General features: G+C 48.0%; 2 protein-coding genes across 5 annotated transcripts in view; one reads left to right on the top strand and one right to left on the bottom strand.

Annotated features, from left to right (window-relative positions):
- Positions 1 to 1,691: 1,691 nt before the first annotated feature.
- Positions 1,692 to 4,658, bottom strand: cd28 (CD28 molecule). Its single transcript, XM_037487715.2, has 5 exons — positions 4,463 to 4,658; positions 3,412 to 3,662; positions 2,819 to 2,969; positions 2,566 to 2,729; positions 1,692 to 2,338 (listed from the first exon to the last, which is right to left on the bottom strand). The coding sequence occupies exons 1-5, from the start codon at positions 4,533 to 4,535 to the stop codon at positions 2,249 to 2,251; spliced, it is 729 nt and encodes a 242-aa protein (XP_037343612.1). The 5' UTR covers positions 4,536 to 4,658; the 3' UTR covers positions 1,692 to 2,248.
- A 4,704-nt stretch (positions 4,659 to 9,362) lies between these two features.
- The window catches only part of LOC119228615 (ras-associated and pleckstrin homology domains-containing protein 1-like), a 32,322-nt gene continuing 20,470 nt past the window's right edge, over positions 9,363 to 21,214 (top strand). For all 4 annotated transcript variants that reach the window (XM_037488405.2, XM_037488403.2, XM_037488404.2 and 1 more), the window contains exon 1: positions 9,363 to 9,565. The gene's annotated coding sequence lies outside the window, so the exon portion shown is untranslated. The remainder of the gene's footprint in view (positions 9,566 to 21,214) is intronic.

Here is a 21,214-nt window from a genome sequence, read left to right as displayed (position 1 = left end):
CTCCTTTGGTTTTAGTCCATAGAGACTTTGTAACAGTCCGTATTAGAAAGCTCATCGCGTTGGTCCAGACTAACTGGAAAGTCAGGTTGTGTCTACACCTCAACACCTACCAGATCGATCATCACACTTACTGTTCTGTCGTTTATGGACTCGAGAGGAAGTTCACTCACTTTTCTTCCATTAGACACATACGGTTAGACTGCGGTTTTAGATGAAGTGTGATTGATTGAAAATACAGATATCGTATCGTGGACACACACTATTCCCGCTCATCAGCATTAAAACATTGCCAAATTGTCACATGACTGGACTCTTAGTGTCCGGGTTTAGGTTGCTAAAGAACTCCACGCACTCCCAGGGTCAAATGTAGATAAAACAGAATATTGAGACTAACATGTCTCACACACAAACTATCTGAAGTATGCAGTGAACTCATGAACAACAGGAGACGTGATGATCCGAGAGCCTGAAGGGATGGACGTCCCTGTGCTCCAATGGGGCTCTCCGAAGGTCATAAACAAGGAGCCGCCTCCATCATAGTGAACCAATCAAGAATGCTCTTAAGGACTATATCATCCGAGCGCACTTTGTATTAAGGGCCTTTTCATTGCTGTTGCTAGACAGATTGAAACAGGTCCGTGCACGTATGACTGCAGGACTGAATACTCCTGTCACAAATAGACATTGTCATATTGCGTTGATTAAGGTCTCAAGTCTGGTCCTTGCTTTGCATTCACGACACGTGCTTGTTGTGCTAGTCGTACTCATGTGTCTACGGGATCCCACCGACGTTCACTTTGGGCGCCAGACCACCGAGGGTGACGCAAAGACTTTTTCAAGCTCTCTAGGGTCCGATGCAAATCTGCTGACACAGTATCAGAGAGCAGAAGGTACACGTTATGGAAATCCGCGATAGATCCGCATTTAAGACACGAAGAGACGGAGCGTCTCCATGACGACGACACGGGCACACGGGCGCACGTGGGCAGGATCCACATCACCCACCGGCTGGCATAGTGCTAGCACAGCGCTAGCTAACACGGCGCTAGCTAACACGGCGCTAGCGATGGCACAACCGAGCGGCAAAGTGGCAAAACCTGCCGTAGGAAGTCTCTCATGTCTCTAGCTAGGGAGCAATGACTCGTGCACGGACATTAACAGGTGACTTGAGGTTAGTTAAGCCATTGTTTTCCCTCCTCTCTGTCCGCATACCTCTCTCTCTCTGTTATATTAGCTGGCTATAGTTGACCACCTGTATAGGTGCTCACAAATATGTACTTCTCACGTTGTACAAAACAACGTGCATGAATGTAATACTACTATTTTTTTTCATTTCCTCTTGGATATTTCTACTTGGTCTGATTGTTGCTTATATAGTGTGTGGTCAGAGCTGTGGTACCATCCTCACAACTTGCGTTAGATAAGAATAAAGTGCTTACAATCATAACTACTGGATTTGTTTTAAGAGGTGGTGGTTAGATATCCCAATGGTTTGTAACCGATACTGTACTTATATGTGTATATTGCAACATCTTCGTGCAGTCTATGCAAAACTCTTATTTAGGAATAGAAGCGTTTCACTCAACTACAATCACTAGTGTTATAACAGAATATGATTCACTTGAATGCATTTGTTGTTTTTGTTAACCTCTTGAAACAGGAGAACGTTGCAAGCATGAAAGAAATGGGCAACTTATTTGTTATTTTATTCAGCATCCATAATGACATTTGAACCACTTTTTATATCTTCACTCTGTTGCTTTGTTCAGTTGTGTTATTGGTTAATGGAGAATTGTGAAAAAAGAAAAATGTATTCAGGTATTAAAAAAAGTATAATACGTTCCACAAAACTTCAATTTAAAGTTCAATAAAATATATCCAACATTATTTTTTGCTGCAGTGCAATGGCAACAAAATAAACTGACAACAAAAAACAACAAATTCCTGTTTGCGTCACATTTTCATCTGCATTTTTAAGTTTAACTTCAAGCATTTCAGTTTTGTAATTTAAAGGATAACCTTTAAGAATCAAGCCCCACATGTGTTTCACTTCTTGTGTTTACAACAATGTAAACATTTTTTTTTTATCCTCAATAAGATAACCACATAAAAAACCTCAAATCAAAACAGAGGTAGTTTTAAATGAATTGTCAACACCAACCCTGTAATCCCCAAACTCTCCATTCAAAATCAACGGCTGACGCAATGAGCCCGGTGGGAATATTCAGTGGGTGTTTCCTGCAAAGTTTTAACACGCAAATGCAGCAGCGTCCACCTTGTGAAGCACTCCAGGCACCAGCCTGACATCCTCCCGCCTCCCTTGTTTGCACTGCACGGCCTGCAAATAGAAAAAAAGAGCCAGTTCAACAATAAGTGATGGATGACGTGGTTACATCTAGTTGTGGCAGCTGATGGACGGATTAGGCCTTAACTACGTGGTAATCGGATTAAACACCAATGAAACACATTGTATTTATATGGCAATATGTTTTTTTTTATCAAGCAGCATCCACAAAACAGAACAAAAACAATGAATTGTCGAAAATAAAATGTTTATTCACTGACCTGGAAGTAGATGATGATGATGAGGACAAACATGACGAGTGTCACCAGTACAACCACGGGAACACTGACAGGTGCCTTCCTCTCATCCCCCGCATCACCCTCCTCACCGTCACGCCGCTGTGCAATCTGTCTCCGAGGCCCGGGCACGGGACAGTCGGAGCTGCCTGTGGACGAAAGGGACGGATGAAGGGAAAGTGAGGCTGGAAGTGAGGCTGGAAGTGAGGCTGGAAGTGAGGCGTGTGCGTCGCCTTACCTGACACGTGCAGCAGCGTCCCGTTGCCGGTGAGCCGCAGGTACGGCGGTGGGAAGAAGACCTCTATCTCGCAGCGATACATATCTGTATCCGCGGCCTTCAGTCCGGACAGCGTCACCTCCACGGCGCCCTCTGTCACCCGGGCGGAGCACTGCACCCGCAACACACACGCGCAACCTCAGCTTGTCTCCGGGAGATAACAAATGGCCTTTGGATAATATGAGGAATCTGGAAGGCACAGTTAGGCTCCCTTCTCCTCTTGGACATCGTGGACTCTAGCGCCACCCTCTGGCCGAAATTGTGAACTCATCAGCAAAAGGATATCTAAGAAAGCCATGCTGACATTCACGCGAGCACTTTGTAAAACCTCCTAAATTGTTAGACAAAAGTTGTCAAGATGGGATAATACTGTGGTGTTGGAAAAAAGGTCAGGTTTACCTCCAACACCACAATATTCTATTTTTATATATATATCCTAACGTCTAGCAAGGATCGTGAAATAGCAAAACCGCATGTAAGACGCCCACATTTTCACATATTGACGTTTCAGGTAGAGTTGCAATGCATGAACATCCGTCCACTGGCAAACTCGCCTCTCCCTCCGTCTCCTCGGCTGTCTCCCTCTGCCCGGTGGCGCTGAGGAAGGACGAGCAGAACTGGCGGGTGCCGCGGAGGCCCTTCAGGAGAGTCACGCGCAGCTCCTCGGGCTCCGGGTGCGGGTACGCCGGGGTTTGTTCGTAGGTCGGCTGGATCCGGGGGTTGGAGGGCCGGTGTTGGAGGAAGCACTGGACCCGGGCCGTACCGTTGGTGCTCACCACTCGGTAGGGCTGGATTATCTTCACAGCTGGCAGAGAAATAGGCAGCTAAAAGAAAGTTGGGGCTGCAGTTTGCCCCCCCCCCCCCCCCCCCCCACCACACCAAAGATGTACAGTAACCAGTCGCTGTCTCTAATGAGTGCAAAATATACAGTTTATTACTGAAATACCAAGTGTTAAAGTGTGACCTTCACAGTATACACAATAATGGCAATCGTGAAATATTGATTCAGCATTGATTCATCTCTTTTTAGCATTATTTCCACTTTCCAATGGAAAGAGTTTTGGAAAATATGTTTTTTTTTGCTTTCTTGGTAAAAGTTAGACGAGAATAGCCAGTTAGCTTGCTTAAAAACCAAAGAAAATAGTCCATGAAGGGAAACCTGTGAAACAGCCACTTGAACAGACCAGAGAACATGTTTTTAACTGAGTCGTAGAGGATGGAGGACTTTGTTAGATGCTAATTGGAGCTACGTATCTCCTCTAGCCTATAGATTACAGTATCATTCTTTGTACCATTATTGTACCAACGCACAAGTGCGCTCTATATGTTTTAACAATTGCTGATTAAATACTAAATTGAAGCAGGTCGTTGACTCTGAGATTCAAAGGACAGAAGTGTCTTCTAACGAGGGCTCCTCTGTCCTCTAAGGTCAGTTCATCCTCAGCCGACTGCTTGGCTGAGGATCACAGCTGGATCGTCAGCGTGGAGGTCGCGGGTTCGCAGAGGGTCCCTTTGAAAACGTTTATTCAGCGTCCCACGTGCCGGAATCTCCCCGTCGTCCCCCCCCCCCCCCCCCCCCCGGGTTAAAAGCGTGTCCGTACTCACCGCTCCAGGCGAGGCGGCCGAGGCTGAGGAGCGTCAACGCGACGCAGGCCACCGCACAGCGAGCGGGGAACATCCTGTGGGTGTCTCACACTGTCGCGCAGAGAGAGAGAGAGAGAGAGACTAAAGGGAAACCAATGCTGCAGAGCACAAAAACCCTCCCACTGAACACGTTTTATTAGAATACAGCGAGAAAGACAAAACCCTGAAACTCGTCTTTATAGTTTGGAAGTGGAAACAGGAAGTGATGATGGTGTTTTGCCCGTAAAGCGAGACGGCAGGTTTTTCGCGCTGTGGTTCAGCAGCAGCAAGAGCAGAACTAAAGTGATTCTGCTCAACCGGTCTCAGTCTCAGCGTCTCAGAAGGAGATCTTCAAAAGGAGAAAGGGAGTGTGATGCAGTGTTGCATTTATGTTGAGAAAAGACGATGCCATAGTGACCTTTTCGGCAAGCCACTGGACTCCGATGATGTTCCTTAATTCATGAAATAACCCCTTAAATACAGGAAGAAAAGACAACAGTAAAAGACGACCTGCAATTCTGTCATTTATTGATCATCAGCGCTTGAACACCTTTTACAAAAAGAGTGTTTGATGCAATCAAATGTTTCAATCTGATCACGAGCAACCGTTTATTTAGTCACAGTTTGTTCTTGTGTGGAATATTAGAATACGTTTTTTTTTGCATTTCTTTCATTCAGCCGGCCGGAAGCTGCCCGTTCTGGTCTCCGTGTTGTGACGGATTGAAAGTGCTGACACGTGACATTCTGTGTCGCGCTGACTTCACATCTGTGTGTTGACTGGAAACACTCAGTGGGGTTAAAACCCCATTCTTACCGAAGTTACAGTCAACACTTTAGTTCCCGGGAAACAGTGGCGTATTTCACAATAATAAACTCAGACTATTAAATTAATTCTGAAATGAATCAATTCTTTCTCCCGGTTGTAGTTGTGGTAAACTAAATTTACTATAATCATATAACCAAATGTATAAGTAGCTCAGCATACATATAATAAACATTTCAAAATCAGATTAAATGAACTCTCACTGAGAAATTTCAATCATCATTCAATCACTATACTCCTTTTCATGTTTACCCATAACAGTGTCAACACAGATGATTGACAGCCTGTAAACCAATAAAAACCCTCCTCCCCACCACTGGGACACGGACCTGAAAGGACAATTCTGACTGGCTGGGTGAGTCACTACCGACGAACGCTGGCTAAGGCAATGAATGATCCCGACCCTCTGATGAGATTGGAACCAAAGACACAAAAAAAGTTGTGTTTATTCAGAGGATCAAGTGCTCAACAAGTGAAGTCCAGTGCTGCCACGTTCCGGCCCTTTAAATTAGCTCCTAAAGTCCAGTGTGGGCAGCAGCTGCCCTCTAGTGGTCAACTGCTGCATGCGTGGTCCATGTGAAGCTCAACGAAGCTGGGATGTGATGTGATGTGTGTGTGTGTGTGTCCATCAGGTGAAACACAAACGGCCCTGGGCCCACACAGTTGAGGGCTTACATCCATGATGTCCAGTTGTAGATGTCTAGATGTCGGTCTTATTATCTTCACTCAATCACGATTACAATTCATCATTGTTTTAGTTCACACACCCGTTGAAAAGAAAACACACAACAGTTGTTGTTTTCTATCATGTGTCCCGTGACTGTTGACTTTGATAAATGAAACTCTGTCATTTTCACAGAGTACGGCTCCATTTTAATTCTGCGGAATTACGGTCAGCTTCAAAGCTGATGATGAATCGGAAAGTGACACCTTCTCAATTCCTGTAAAACCGCACGCACACGCACACACACACACACACACACACACACACACACATGCAACCAGCATGAAACAGACTCATGCAGGTCTTTGTAGCCCTAACACACCTTGAACACACACATAAAAGTAAAGACTATTAAAGGGGTGATCACCAGGCCCTTCGAGAGGTAAAGCCTTCAAAGCCATGCATGTTGAATTTTGATCCAACTGTGGGATGAAAGTTGATTCTTTCTGCAAGAAGACCGACACAGAAAGACGGATCAGAAGTGACGGCGGCCATGTCGAGACGGGGAATTTACCAGTGACGTGCGGTGAGGTTGGTTGCTGTGGAGGCACTGACTCCCTCAAAGTCAGATTTACAAATTCAAAAAAGTAGCAACAATTCACCATTCAACTGGCTTCTTGCACATTGACTCCTGGTTGTGTTTCATGTCTCGTATTGTGTATTCTTTTATAATACGGCTGGAGGAAATCAAGCGTTCTGATTGGATGGAGCGTGGGTCACGGGGCGTACTGAATTGAGCCATAATGTACCTGTTTCAGTGCGGTGATCAAAATATAAAATAAAAATGAATGTCAATCCCCTTGCTAATCATCAACCAATTTCCGTAGGCCGCTGAAATGCGACACACAAAGTTTAGTGTCTACAACTTGTGTTGTGCTGAAAGGCAGCTGTTAACCTATAATGTCACAGACAACCAAGCAATAAGGTTTGCCAACAACACCCTTATTAAAGCCATTATTTACGATAAAGTACAGCCTCTCTTACATTATTGCCTAAATCTTTTTTTTTTTTTTTATATTATTAAAATAGGGCTGGTTATTAATTTGTGTCGCGTACAGCAGTGTTAGCATGCTCTATTCTTGTAAATTATGTTAAGTCCATTCGCCTTGTGGACAAACATCTCTATGACTGGTGTCTTGTGAGACACTATTGGTCGTTTTTGGTCGGTCCGATTCAGACTGTCTGTTTTCAGTCTTAAAGGACGGATGCGGTGCACTTGACGTTCGCCAACGTTACTTGACTGTTTTTAGCTAGCACACGCTAACTACGCCATTTGTCCGTAATGCGTGGACAGATAACAGCAGAAGGAGCCCGTGTGCTCACACACGCCCCCTTCAGGGAGACGGAGGTACTGACTCAGCCTCCAGCAGTGAAAAGCAGGAGGGGAGGCGCACAGTCCAGCTGCCTCCTCACCGCGTCTTCACTGCAGCGTCATGTCAGATTAACAAGACTAAAATACGTGAAGTACAGGACCTGGGCTATGGGGTGTGAGGACATGTGATAAAACTGCCGCCTCCCTCTATTTGGACGGGAAAATCCACAAATTCAGCAATATCATCGGATTGATTGGAATCTAATAATTACCCTTCTATTGCAAATCAGTGGAAAGAATTATAAATATATTTTTTTAATCATTATATTTTTTTAAATCTTTTTTTACATTTCATGATGACATGCTGCCCCCCTACCTCCAGTGTCTGCACGTCACTGGAATATACTGCGGTTTAATCCGCCTCGTTCACTCGCCTGCTTTGCTTAAATATTCCAAAGCAGATGTTTCGGTCTGAGGTTTAGATGTTGGGTTATTTTCACGTGAATCTACATTGAAAAGGTCAAAATCCATGAGGTTTTGGTGGAAATGACTGTTTCCTTCCTTCTGAGTCATCACACACACACACACACACACACACACACACACACACACACACACACACTAAGACACACACTGAGGCGTTTCGTATAACTGCTAAAGGATTATGGTTTCACTCATTGCGCAACACAGGGTTCCACAACAAAAAGCACAGTCCCAGCGTTCTTCTCTAATGCCTAGCTGGTTGGCACATGTTATTTCAGCTTTTTGCAGCTTTCCCCATACATATCATATCATATAGTATTATGAATTCATCAATGTATCATAACTTTGCTGTACTTTATTACAAATGAGAATGCTGCAGTGGTTTCTGTGAGACCAGAGTCCATTTCATCTCAGATAAATAGTTTTGCAAATAGTTTTAACACACACATGGATGTTTCAGAACCACTGTGCAGAATAATGAACAACTGAACATTACAATTGTACCTCAAGCTCACAGGTCATTTTGAGACATTTCAATAAAGTTGTTATTATCAGAACCGTATTTTTACAGAAATCTTAGATTGAAATTTAGCTTGTAGCCGCCTGGCTGCTGTCTGCACACACGGTGTCAGAACACTAGAGGTCACACTTCGGTTTAAGAAGCAGCTTGAAGCTGAACAAACTGCTAATGATGGGTGTGTGTGTGTGTGTGTGTGTGTGTGTGTGTGTGTGTGTGTGTGTGTGTGTGTGTGGACGGGGGGAGGTTTGAGCGGAGAGTGATAAAGATCAATATATATACAGTATATATATCTATATGTATAGGGATATGTATGTAATATAAATTGCAACATATAATTATTTCAAAATTATCAAGAATACATGACAATATGTTTTCTAATATATATTCTTGTCATTTATTCATAAGAATAAATTAATATAACAGAGCAGAGTAGAATGACCTCATCAGCACCGATTGGTCGAGGCTGATTTCTGGGTTGGGCTGGACAGGAAGCGAGGCACCGGGAACGCGCAGGGCATGGATACGCGCTCCCGCTGAGTTTTTTGGGATCCGGTATACATGCGTCATGTCAAACTGTAGCGCACCGGGACAGAGAGGATTTCGGCTTCAAAATAAAACACCCCCTGCCTTTAAACCGATACATCCGGTTGTCTCGTCCTTCTTGTTTTGCTTATAGAATTGTATTATTTTTCAGAAGCCGTTTTAGTCAATACGGGTTTGGGTGATTTATGAAAGAGGTTTAGTCAGTTGATTGTGAAATAATTAACCAGATGCAGAGCAAAAAAGACTTAATTACTGTTTCTCCATGACACAGCATTCACATTTATATTACTATAATTTAATGATATTTAAATGTCATCATTTTATTTTGTGTATAATTAATTGTATACATTTGGACAATAACGCCAAAAACCTTTAGGTATTTGTGATTTGACACATTTGTTGTTTGTCGCGTTTTATTGTGAAAGTCCCTCCCGGATGTCGCGCATGCTGCTTCCCTCCAGCTCGACGCGGGTGTTAGCGGCGTCGGGATTCAGTGTGGCAGCAGTGGGGGGGGGGGAAATCTGGGATATCTGGGAAAGGGGGAGTCGGTGAAAACCGGGATCTAAACCGGCATCTAAATCCCCGTCGAAGACTCGACCGCCACACCGCGGGGTTTCCTACCGGGCACCAGGCGCCTCACACCCGGCTGCTGGCTGCGGCCCCCCCCCCGCCCCCGCACGGTAAGTAGCCCAATTCAACGCATCCCTACGCCGACACGTTCCGCCTTTGAGCGTTATTATCCGACCGAAATCATCATCGACGTTGGCGGGTGGAACCGCGACGTCATTGACCTTTTTTTTTTATTGTGTGACGATTTTAACGCGGAGCCGAATGATTTTAATTAACATCCGCTGGTGGGGGGAGAAGGGAGGAAAACAAAAAAATCGCCAATTAATCCCGTTGATTTGTGCGTGTGTGTGCAGAGAAAGGATGGGATGGGAGGGGAGGGGGGGGGGGGGTCTTTTATTCGCGTCAACCTGCTCCATGCATTTCAGTGCACATGCACACGTAGGTCTGTCTGCTCGTTATTCGTTTTGCATGTGTGTGTGTGTGTGTGTACCCCGTAACCCCCCCCCCCCTCCTCCCTCCTGCTGTATTAAACGCCGCAGGGCCCTGCAGAGCACTGGCTCCCGGCCCCCTGGATGGATGTCCGCGGGTGGGGTGGGGGGGGGGGTGCAGCAGCAGCCGGCTGACAGCGCCTCTCTCCGGGGTTTGGTTCCTGCGGAGGCCGGGCGTGCTGAGCTTGACACAAGCAAGGCGTGGCATGCATATATAGCCCCCCCCCCACCCCCCACCCATCAACTACCCCAGCTGCCACCTTCTACAATTACAGCCTGCCCGGGGTTTGCCCCATGCCCCCGTTTTTAAAAGTACATTTAAAATTCAGCATCATCCGACATGCAGGGCCCGGCCATCTGTCTGTCCGCCGTCCCGCGGGCCGGGTCGACCCGTCTCGCCCTCGCGCCCCCCCCGGACAACGCTGTCTCACCCTGACCCCCGGGGGGGGCCCGTCCCAAGATGGGATAAAACACATCCGTTTCCAACAGGGTTACCGGTGGCAGCGCTGTGGTGGCGCTGGTCCGATCACTGTGTCGAGGTGAAAGACGGAGGCGGCTGCAGGTGTCTTCGGGGCTGATCTGTTCTGTCCTCTGGATGGGTTCATTTCCACTTTTCTCCTCCTTTATGTTCCCGGCGGATGACGTTTAGCCTACGAGGTTTTGCTTAGTTTTTTTCCAAATAAAGGGGTATCTAATAGATTCGAAGCATTATAGTACTGGATATCTGTTATTACTCCACAAACACAAGCATGTGTTATTTTCAATTAAAGCAGAACCCCACCCAAATGTAAGATTTCCAATATGAACACTTCCACGGCCGTGGGGCGTTCCTACGGCTGTCGGTGAGCGTTAGCGGCCCGGTGCGAGGCGGAGGTCCATCGTTCCGGGTCGGGGGGGGGGGGGGGGTTGGCCTGAGGCTGCCGCCAGGCGGGCCTCTACAGAGAAACCTGCGTCCAGGAAATTGACCTTATATCAAAAAAATAGATCTAATTGAAGACATCCGCGGCCGTGGTGGGCGAGACGGGCGCTCCGTAGTTGATCACACCTTTCCCTTTCTTTTAACATGAATAAAATGAATAAAAAATGCCCATGGAACCATGCCCGGGTGCTTCGTCATTGGACGACCTTTGCCCTTTCCTCAGAGGGGTCCAACCCAAAACACCCCCCCCCCGTTTGACTCCGTCCCTCCGGTGCTGTTGTACATGAGTCGTAGTGTGTAATCATCCGGACGGACTGGAGACGTCCAGTGGTGCGTGCTGCAGAGTGTGGGGGTTGGAGGGGGGGGGGGGGGGGGGGCATCTCCCTGTAGGGCCCAGGGTTAACTGGAGTATAAAAATCCTGAGTGCCCTACTTCTACTGAAGGCGTCCCGTCGGAGGCGGTTAGGTAGAGCTCAGTGACCCGTCCCTCTGTCAAGCAGTGTGACATCATCACTGCCCCCCCCCCACCCCCCTCTCCACCTCCACCCTCACCCGCGTAGTCCATCAGTTGTCCATTCGGATGCTTTGGTGTTTGGCGAAATTTGGGTCTCTTTTTCTTTCTTTCTATTTTTTTTTCTCCCCACGGAGCTTGTGAGGTTGTGCGGTGACATCTGGTCACATCTGTTCCGGGACAAACAGGAAATGAAACGATACTCTGGACAACACTTTGGAGCGAGACACGAGACGGACGATTCGAGTTGACGAAGACGATGTTCGCGAGTCGCCTTTGGTTTGAGCTGATTGATCCCCACGGGGGGGGGGGGGGAGCTCCTCCGGTCCGTCAAAGCAAAGCCACACACCGCTGGAGACACAAGCGTCCCCTGGTAGGGGCCCAGATGTTTTTGGCATATTTACGAGCACAAACAATAGTAGTGCTAATCGTAGCCATCCAATACCCACAATACCATAATATTTACCAGATAATGATTCAGCTTGTCAAGGTCTAAGAATCTGCCTCATGGTCAAAGAGACAAAGAGGACTTTGGATTTTACTTTGGATCAAGTCACGACTGAAGGAAAATTCCTGCGCTGCCCTCTTTGGATCGTCTGCTTTCACAGAAGTTCCTTTTTGATCATCGTTAAAACAGTCGAGGGAAGAGGAATTCTTCTTATTCTTTATGCTTTCTATAGTTTGCACATTACACAGCTTTTTGAGGGCACTGTGAGCTGCAATGTGGAAGCATTAAGGACAAGTCCGTACGTAAAACATCTGCCCGCCCAGGCCCCGCTTCGCGTGTTTCCACCGGTGGCTCCGCGTCAGACTGGACGCGCCGATATTCGAGGGGGGGGGGGCGGCCACGCCGGGTCACCATCTGAAGTTGTTGTTCTCTTCTTCTTCTTCTTCTTGTATGGAAAAGTCATCCGTCCTTCTCTCAGGAAATTCCTCCTGGTCCCCGGACAGACCGACCAAAGAAACCGACCCTTTTCCCCTTCTTCAAGCAAACCGTGGTGGTGTTGTTGGCGGGGGGGGGGGGCGTTAGCACGGGGGCCCGAAGCTAGTGGCACCCGAGGGACAAGTCACTGGAATCGGTTTATGTCCATCGTGTCAAACACCGCGAGAGGTTTTACTTTCAAAATGGCCGCCCGAAGGCGGTGTTTCGGCTCAACGAGTGACCGCGTTCTCTGCCGCTCGCCGCTCCCTGACTCGTGTTTAAGGTTTTATTGGTATTTTAATGGCGAAACCTTCTTGTTTCTCCCAGACGCGTCGATGGAAGCGACCGCTCGTTTCAGTCGGCCGAGTCGCTCTCGGTGACTCGGCTGTTGTTGAAACACCTCCACCCTGCTGTTGAGATATCCATTATTATTATTATTATTATTATTTCTTTTTCCCGACACACTAGCAACAAGCTAGCGGTTTAGATCCGACGTTTGAAGCCGGCTGACTCGGGGGGGGGGGGGGGGGGGGGGAAATGTGCTTCTTCAGTCACATTTTCTAGACCCAACCCACGAAAGCTCAAACCCCAAATTCAGCCCTTTTAAGGGCGGCGTGAAGTGAACCACGTTTCTCAGGTGCGTTTCCTCCGTCCGAAGCGGGCGGCCGCGGCGTCCGGTGTCATGCAGCACTCCTCTGTGGCGGTTCGCGGTGCGTTTTTTTTTTTTGCCGTGTCAGCGCCGAGTCTGCGGAGACGCATTAAAACGGCATGGAGGCTGGAGCAGGAAACTGGAGATGGCGTGCGCGTGTTTGCGTGTGTTTGTGTGCACACACAGTACACCAGACATTTGGTCCGCTGAGCTGCTAAAATCCAAACAAATCCCGTCTTGTTGCTGGTAGAACGGATGCAGCGCTCCATTTGTTCCGGGCGAGCTCATCTCAATCAACGCCCACGTTTTGCCCACATCGATTCAAATGTGATCAGATTGAACACAGCGATAAACTGACTGCTTCGACACAAAAGAAGAGTGCAAGTGACTGATGAATATCTAAAGTAATGTGTAGTGTGAGCAAATGAGCACACACACACACACACACACACACACACACACACACGCAGATTTATTTGGACCAATAATAAAAGGGAGGCGTCTGTATCTCGTATCTCTTCAAATCTCATTTTAAGGCCGAGTTGTGCGCACAAACTCGTGACAATGAGCGTTTTTTTTCTGCTGTTTGTTGTTGAAACCAGCGACTGGCAGCTGAATGCAATGACTCAGCTTTGTGTGTGTGTGTGTTACTCCCTCACACACACACACACTGTGTCGGCGGAGGGTCCAGATGAGGTAACCGTGCTCCGTCTTCCTCCTTCTCCCCTCGGTTGACTCGCTGCTCTGTGATCTGATGAGCTGCTCAGAGGAGGCTCTCTCTTCACGTTCATTGCATTTTCACATAAATGGGAAAAGTCCCTCGGGGGGTCAGAGGTCAGCCGTCCAGTCGATGTTGGTGTAATGGACATTCCTCTAAAAGTGTTGGGGGCATTGTAAAAAAAAAAAAAAGGATAAGGAAGGAATTGTGTAACAAATGTGGTCATCTTAACAATCTATTGAGATGTTGAGCAGCTCTTTGGTGTGAGACGTGAGCGCAGGACAATGCAGGAATGAAGCTTCACGGAGAACACGGGGGCCTTCGCTTTGTTTCACACTCTTTGCTGCTCTCCTCGTCTCCGGCTCGAAGCCTGTTTGTGTCTGTCTCCCCCTTTAATTCCACACAGATGTGCCGCTCACTGCACAGCCTCCTTCTTGGAAATTTTTATCTAGTTTTAGTTTTTCTCCTTTTTCGTTTTTTTTTTCTCCCCTGGAGTTTTATTTCTTAACAGCTTACTCAAGCCTCTTTCTCTCTCTCTCTCTCTCTCTCTGTGTCTCTGTCTCTCTCTGTGTCTCTCTCTCTCGGCCCTCGTGGCGGTCCAGGCGCAGGCTGTGCAGCCGGGGATCAGGACCGCCGCTCTGACTCTCGAAAACCCAGTGCGGTTTCTTCCCATTTCTTTTGAAAAAAAAAAAAAGGTTTTCCGACTTTGCCCGAGAAAGTGAAACTGTGACTCGGAGGCAGCGTCGATGACGGCGTGAACCGCTTCTGATCGCACACACACCCCCCCCCCCCCCCCCCCCGCCCCGGGAGTGTGCGTCGTTGATGTGTGAAGGACATGATGTCGTTGTAAAGGCTGCGTGTGAGAGGGCAAAACGCAGCCGCAGTGTGTTTGTCGCTCTGAAGTAACGTGTGTGTGTGTGCCCCCCCCCCCCGTTGGCGAGAAGAAGCAGGCGGCGCTCTCTGCCTTTTTCGTTTTTCCACCCCTTCCGACTGAGAGCGAGAGGCCCGTGTGCGTTTTTTAAATTTGTGTTCATCTCGGCTGCTGCGGCTCTTGGCTCTTCCGTCCGCGTGAACTCCCCCCCCCCCCCCCCCCCTCCCTCCTCAGGGTCAGGGGGGGCCAAGAGACAGGGGATCGTGGCGGATGATTCGACGCAACGTCTGCACGAGGATCGAGAGTGTGGTAGACTCGTGAACGTAGACGGCTGGGGGGTGGGGGATGGGGGGGGGGGGGTGAGGGGCTCTCTGGTTCTGGAAAAAATGTGTGGCTGGAAAGAGAAGGCGGGATAAGCCGGCCCGCTTCGGTAATTGCTGTTTAGGTGTTCGACTTTGTTGGAGGAACGGAGGCCGAGGAGGTTGTGAGACGTTTGCCGTTGGTTCCTGCTGCAGATGTTGTTTCAAGCGAGGACACCGAGGTGGAAACTCTTACTTTTCCCTCCCACATTTCATCCGTGCGTCACTGTTTTGGCGTTTGAGGGAAAATTCAACTGTTTTTCCTGAAACGTGGAGCTTAGAGTCACGGGTTTAGTGGTGGACACTCAGGGTAGAAAAAGGCGTACGCTCCACTCAGGTAGACACTGGGAATAATAGCTCCTCACAGCTAGGTAGTCGTGTGTCACGGTATTAATGCTCTGAATGTGTTGAGGATTTGGATTCTTCAGAATAAAAGCCCAGTGGTAACGGTGTAAATCTCTGAATCCAATCACATCATCGCGTGCTGGAGCTCGTTCAGGCCGTAACGTGGTCTTCGTCCTGACCTCGTCAGTCTCCTCTTCCTCCCCTCAGCAGTAGTTTAACCCAGTAGCTCAGTGACCTTGTTGTGTGTGTATGTGTGTGTGTGTGTTTGAATCAACACAGAGTGCTGGGAGTCTTCCTGGCAGTTCTGCAGTGCGACTGACTCCACTGCAGCAATGTTGTGTGTGTGTGTGTGTGTGTGTGTGTGTGTGTGTGTGAGCAAACGTCGTAACCCGCGGGTCATTCTGAAACCACGAGGTGTTTTTCCCTGCAGAAGTCTTGAGTTCTTTTTCCCAGTTGTTTTTGTTCTCAGCTGCTGTTCACATTAAACTGGTCTCCTCATTCCAATCAGAATCATTCCTCCTGTGGCCAATCGGATGGAGAGGAACGCCGATTGACTTCCTGAAAAGCTGCTGTTTTGGGGATGTTTCGCACAAAATGTTGAACTGAACACGTCATGGGAAGATGTGCCACCTAGCAGCAGGTCTCTAGTAATATTGAAAAGACTTTGATTAACAGCAGTAACACTGAACCTCAGCCTTCTGCCCTCCAGGGCTGGCAGCTCGTGCCCCATTTCAATAAAACTCAATGGCTGCAGATTAAACCCGAGGGTGGGGGGTTGTGTGTGTGCGTGTGCATGCGGGCATCAACGTGTTCGCTGGTTACCAGGCAGACTTTACTCTCCTGTAGAAAAGAGGGTTTGATTCCCTGCTAAAGAAAACAAAGACTCTATTTGAACGTGATAAACATGTGCAGCGAGACTGCAGAATCGCAAAGAAAAGCTACCCTTTCAGTGCCAGCTAGCACTGATGCTAACCGGTAGCAGGGGCCTGCATGTAACTGTAAATTCATAAAACAGACCAAGCCCAACCGTTGACGTTGCGCTCCTGGCTTGCTGGGTACTCGTAGATAATTGATCGATTGACCAATTTGCTCGATTGGGTGCAGATTGCTCAAATTCTACAGAAGAGCGAGACGAGGATTGTGCAGCTTATTGGGAAATGATAGACGCCATACTGAAGCCTCGACTCGTTCAGAAGAGCTTCAATATCGACCTCACAGGAGAAAAGCTCTTTAAAATAGGTGCTTCCTGATGCCCCCCCACCCACACACACACCCACACACACCCTCCCCCGAGCATTGAACAGCAGCTGCAGGAGACTGAGCCTTTTAAATGCTAAATGTACTTTTATATTAAAGCTATATATCTAAAGCTTATTTTGTTTGACCTTTTTAGCCCTTTAAACAATACAATGAGGGCAACGTGTCCTCGCATTGGAGAAATGTCCTCAAAGTGACTGTTAAATATTAGCATTTGGTCCTCACAACAGCAACAATACAAGCGCACACACACACACACACACTCAGTCAGAGTCCGGATCCTCTGGGCTGAAATGAAGTCATGTTTCCCAGTTATGTGGTGTTCAGTGAAGGAAGACGACAGTGTGACTAGTCCAAGCCGTCACTCAACGCACATCCAGGTTCAGTTCAAGAGATCTGCAAAGTTTCCTCCTCCTTAGTGACAATGTTTTTGGGTCGTAGCCCCGTTGGGCCCACGTGGGCCGCGTCAGGCGAGCAGAACCGGAGTCACCGCGAGGGAAGCGACAGCCACTTGCAGTGCAATAAGAATTTAAACGGCCTTCCTCAGAAGTGTCGGCTTTCGCCTACAATGGCGGCCCTGTGCGGCTTTTAACGCTTGGTCTCTTGACACAACCTCTGGCTACGGCCCGGATCGACCGAACAATGCCCACGTTGTACGGTGCCTTCGGGTCTTTAGTGACACGTTCACATGATCAAGTGTTTCATCTGAACCGTGCGGACCGGACGCGGCGCTGATGTCTTCAGCGTAACGTTGAAACGTTTCCCAAATGTTGGAGCTATTGTTTTAAATCCGAGATCGTAAAGCCTCTGTTTTTGGCAGGCCATGTTGGGTTTTTTTTTGTTTTGTTTTTAAGCGGCCTGTTGGGCAACAGAGGGGGAAGTAAATCGGCCTGGAAGGAGAGCCGGAGCTTTGGCACCACGGAACCTCCACGGAGGAGGTACTGATTAGGAGAAGACGATGCGTACCGAGATGCCAGGACCCACTGGCTATAAGACGCCCGGCGGCCCCCTGGAGGCGACTAACAGCTACTGCGAGGGCTCCAAGCGGCGTCACCTCGCCGTGAGACGCTACAAGGCCCCTGAAAGAAGGCGGGTTATTCCCAGAGGGCAGATGGTCGACCAACGGATCGTTCTTCTGAGAGGGGATGTGTCGCAATGCAGCGGGGGGGGGAACAGAAACTATTTCAAATGACACATTGCTTCTTTTTTTTAATAAAAGATTGCAGCAGTGGCGTGTGGCCAGGAGGACAGGCCGCGTGCTCTCTGCTCTTTAAGGGGTCACTGAGGGGAACTGGGAGGTCGGGGGGTTCATGAATCCAGTCCAACAGTAAAATATAATTTATTGCTATTGATGGCCTGGCTAACCCGGATGGAAATGCAACTTCATTCCCACGTCTGATTATTTTTTTTGAGGGGAAATTAAAATAAAACGTTTTCTCGAGTACTAAACGTTAAAATCTATTTCTGGTCCATGGAATTCCACTCAAGATTAACTGAACTATTTAACAACTTAAAGTGACTTAATCCACTGATAAATGAAACTGTGTTTGGTTTGTTTAAGCTGTAGTCTAAATACATTCCTACCAGCTGCAACATTCAAGTGTTCACGTACACACTAACTTTTACTCACTTTACTTCAGTAATACAGGACTCTGACTTCTAAAAGAGTTTTGCTTTTCATACTTTTTTACAGTATCTTTACTATTTTCCCTGGTTGTATTTTTTTCTCTCTGGCACGTCTTCATTCTTGAGTGGAGGTTCAGCTCCACACACACACACACACACACACACACGCATCTACTGATGCACGTATGATGTTCTCGGCGCTTAGTGGACCCTTCGGGGCCAAGCGGTGGACCCTCTTCTCCTGTAACAGCCTCTCAGCGGCATCGGGTCTTCTTCTGAGACCTGCTGAGAAGAAGCACTGATGAATGCACCGGTGGACCCCATGAGGTGTGTGTGTGTGTGTGTGTGTGTCCCAACCATGTTGTCGTCAGCGTTCAGTCATGTGACAGCGGCTAATGACCTTTCTGCGAGCGAGGATCCAGTCTTCGTTTGTGTGAGCACTGACTGATGCACACACACACACTGCCTGTATTGAAAAGCCAATGAAGGTCAGACGTGACCACCGCACACGTGAACCTGACGAGAGCTGTGAGGGTTCTGGTGAAATGTCACCGACTCGAGCCGAATCAGCAAAAACCGGATCGAGAGAGGGGGGGGGGGGGGGTGGGATGCAGATTGGGGTGAAAGGGGGGAGGGAGGGAGCAAAAGGAATATGTATTTATAGTTGCCTGTCACACACATGCAGTGATGGAGACACGCACTGGTGCCACCTGTAAACACTACACTTAGTGTGCGTGAAGATGAAGCTTCTATACGGATCTGCATATATAGATTTATTCATATATAAAGCCACTCACCGGCACCATCTCACCGCCGCGTAACGGTTTGTGTCGGGACTGTCAATAAGTCCCCTGAAACAAAACCCACGTCTTTAGAGTGTTGATGTGCTGCTGGCTTCATCTCTGCAGTCCAGGCAGCAGATTAATGGCCGTAGGTATGGAAGGAGATGTTTAACGTTCATGTGAAGTCTTAAAAGCGTTTGCATACTTTGGGCAGTACGGTGTTATTGGTTTTCCCGAATGTTCCGGTCGCTACGTCAATACTCCCAGGACCTCCAGACCTCCATTGGAGCCAAAGTGTTCCAGTCTTGGGCTCGGCATGTTTTTGGGGTCTGGAAGAGATGTTCGCCGACATCTGGTCCCGACATAACGCGCAACAAGGCGCGTGCCCAGAGTGCAACGTGCTCCTTTTCTTCTCTTTTTAAATATTTTTTCTTTTTTTTAACGTGGTGCACATCTCTTGTTGTGTCCCAGGCCGGCGGCGGCTGGTTGGAAAGTTGCGTGGAGGTTTCCAAAGTAAATGTTGTCGTCGTGGCTTTAAAGCAGATGAAATGCTCTTTTGGGCTTCTGTGTTCTTTTGGCTCCGGTTTCTTCCCCCGTTGAGATGCGTGGAAAACTGAAAGTCTCCGAGGCAAAGAGGCTCCAGCGTTTACCCACAGCCAGAAATATAAAGCTGTGGCCGGTTTGCTGGATTCTAACAGCCTGAAGGGGTTCGGTCTTTAAATAGTGCAAAGTCACATGATACCCGTTAAATAAACGCTGGAAGAATCACCTTTTCCACGTGGTAGAAGTCAGAAATCACAATGGTATTTTTTTTTTTTTTTTTATTGAACTAAATAGGCCACTTAGTGACGTTGAGACCTGTCAATCAAAGTCATCCCGCCCCCTAAAAACATACTCGGCTTAATAATCTGTGGAGACGTGTGTGTTAAAAAACGCTTGAACGCTTTTTTTGTAACTTGTTTTTCTGGGAAGATCAGACAGCTTTGTGTGTGTGTGTGTGTGTGTGTGTGTGTGTGTGTGTGTGTGTGTGTGTGTGTGTGTGTGTGTGTGTGTGTGTGTGTGTGTGTGTGTGTGTGTGTGTGTGTGTGCGCAGGGTGCCGCACTATTATCATTCAGTCGTGTTGAGCTGCACACACACACACACACACACACACACACAGCTGCACCGCTTGAGCTGTACTGATGGCCATATCAAAGTGATGTGTGTACATATGAACACACACACACACACGCGGTTTGGCTCATTCTCTCGCGTGGATTAGACGGAGGAGACGTATCATGTCAGGGAGAAATGGACAGATCAATGTGCCGTCGTGATAGAATCGGGACTGGAGGCCTTTGGTGGTCACACCGTAAAAACACAACACTCGTCCTCCTCCCAAAATAGGCGCTGCGTGAAGCTGGGTGACGTTGGACTGCTCGCCGGGTTCTCGTTGAACCACCACTGCAGCTGGCAAGCTAACTGCTGATTCTCTTTGAAACCAACGTTTAGCAACCAAAGCTAACGAGCTCGCTAATACCTTTCAGTGAATAAACATGTTTTGCATTATTGATTCATGGACCATCATTGGAAGGAAATCGATACAAGCAGCTCTCTTTGTGGAGCGGTTTGTGCTGCAGCAGACTGAAGATGCTAAAAAGCTACGCTAGCTTCCTCCACGCAGTCATTTTCACCGCCCCTGAAGTTGATCGTTTCGAATGGTAACCGGAGCAAATTGGCCCAAAGAGAAACTCAGCGCCGCGGTGTCCACGTTGACTCCATTCAGCTACAGTAGAACCAACTTCCTGCTGCCTCTTGTTTGTTTCTTTTGGTCCAAAAATAGAGCTCATTTGTTGCCTAAATCTGGAACACACCACTGTGTGTGTGTGTGTGTGTGTGTGTGTGTGTGTGTGTGTGTGTGTGTGTGTGTGTGTGTGTGTGTGTGTGTGTGTGTGTGTGTGTGTGTGTGTGTGTGTGTGTGTGTGTGTGTGTGTGTGTGTGTGTGTGTGGTCTCAGTTTCACGTTACACAGCAGCAGCCGGGTACCCGAGGGATCTGCCGGCTCAGATACACACAAACCACATCGCAGGCACCCGTACGCGCGTCTGTTTTCTCATAAACGTGCTTCTGCAAAGTACGGACAAGAAGCAACCTTGATTGGGGAAATGTGGATAACGGCTCGGGGGGTCAACGTCCTTGAGGCCCCGCCCCTTTTAGTTTGACAGACACGCGGATTGACGCAGGCAGAGGATTTAATATAAATGAAGCGGCGTATAGTTATGTGCAGTATGCGGAGTGACCTACAGCACGTTGTAGGAGAGCAGAGTGAAATCT

This window comes from Pungitius pungitius, chromosome 10, assembly GCF_949316345.1.
Source record: "Pungitius pungitius chromosome 10, fPunPun2.1, whole genome shotgun sequence".
NCBI lineage: Eukaryota > Metazoa > Chordata > Actinopteri > Perciformes > Gasterosteidae > Pungitius > Pungitius pungitius.
Note: the sequence above shows the minus strand (reverse complement) of the source record. Positions and strands in the feature narration are given on the sequence as shown.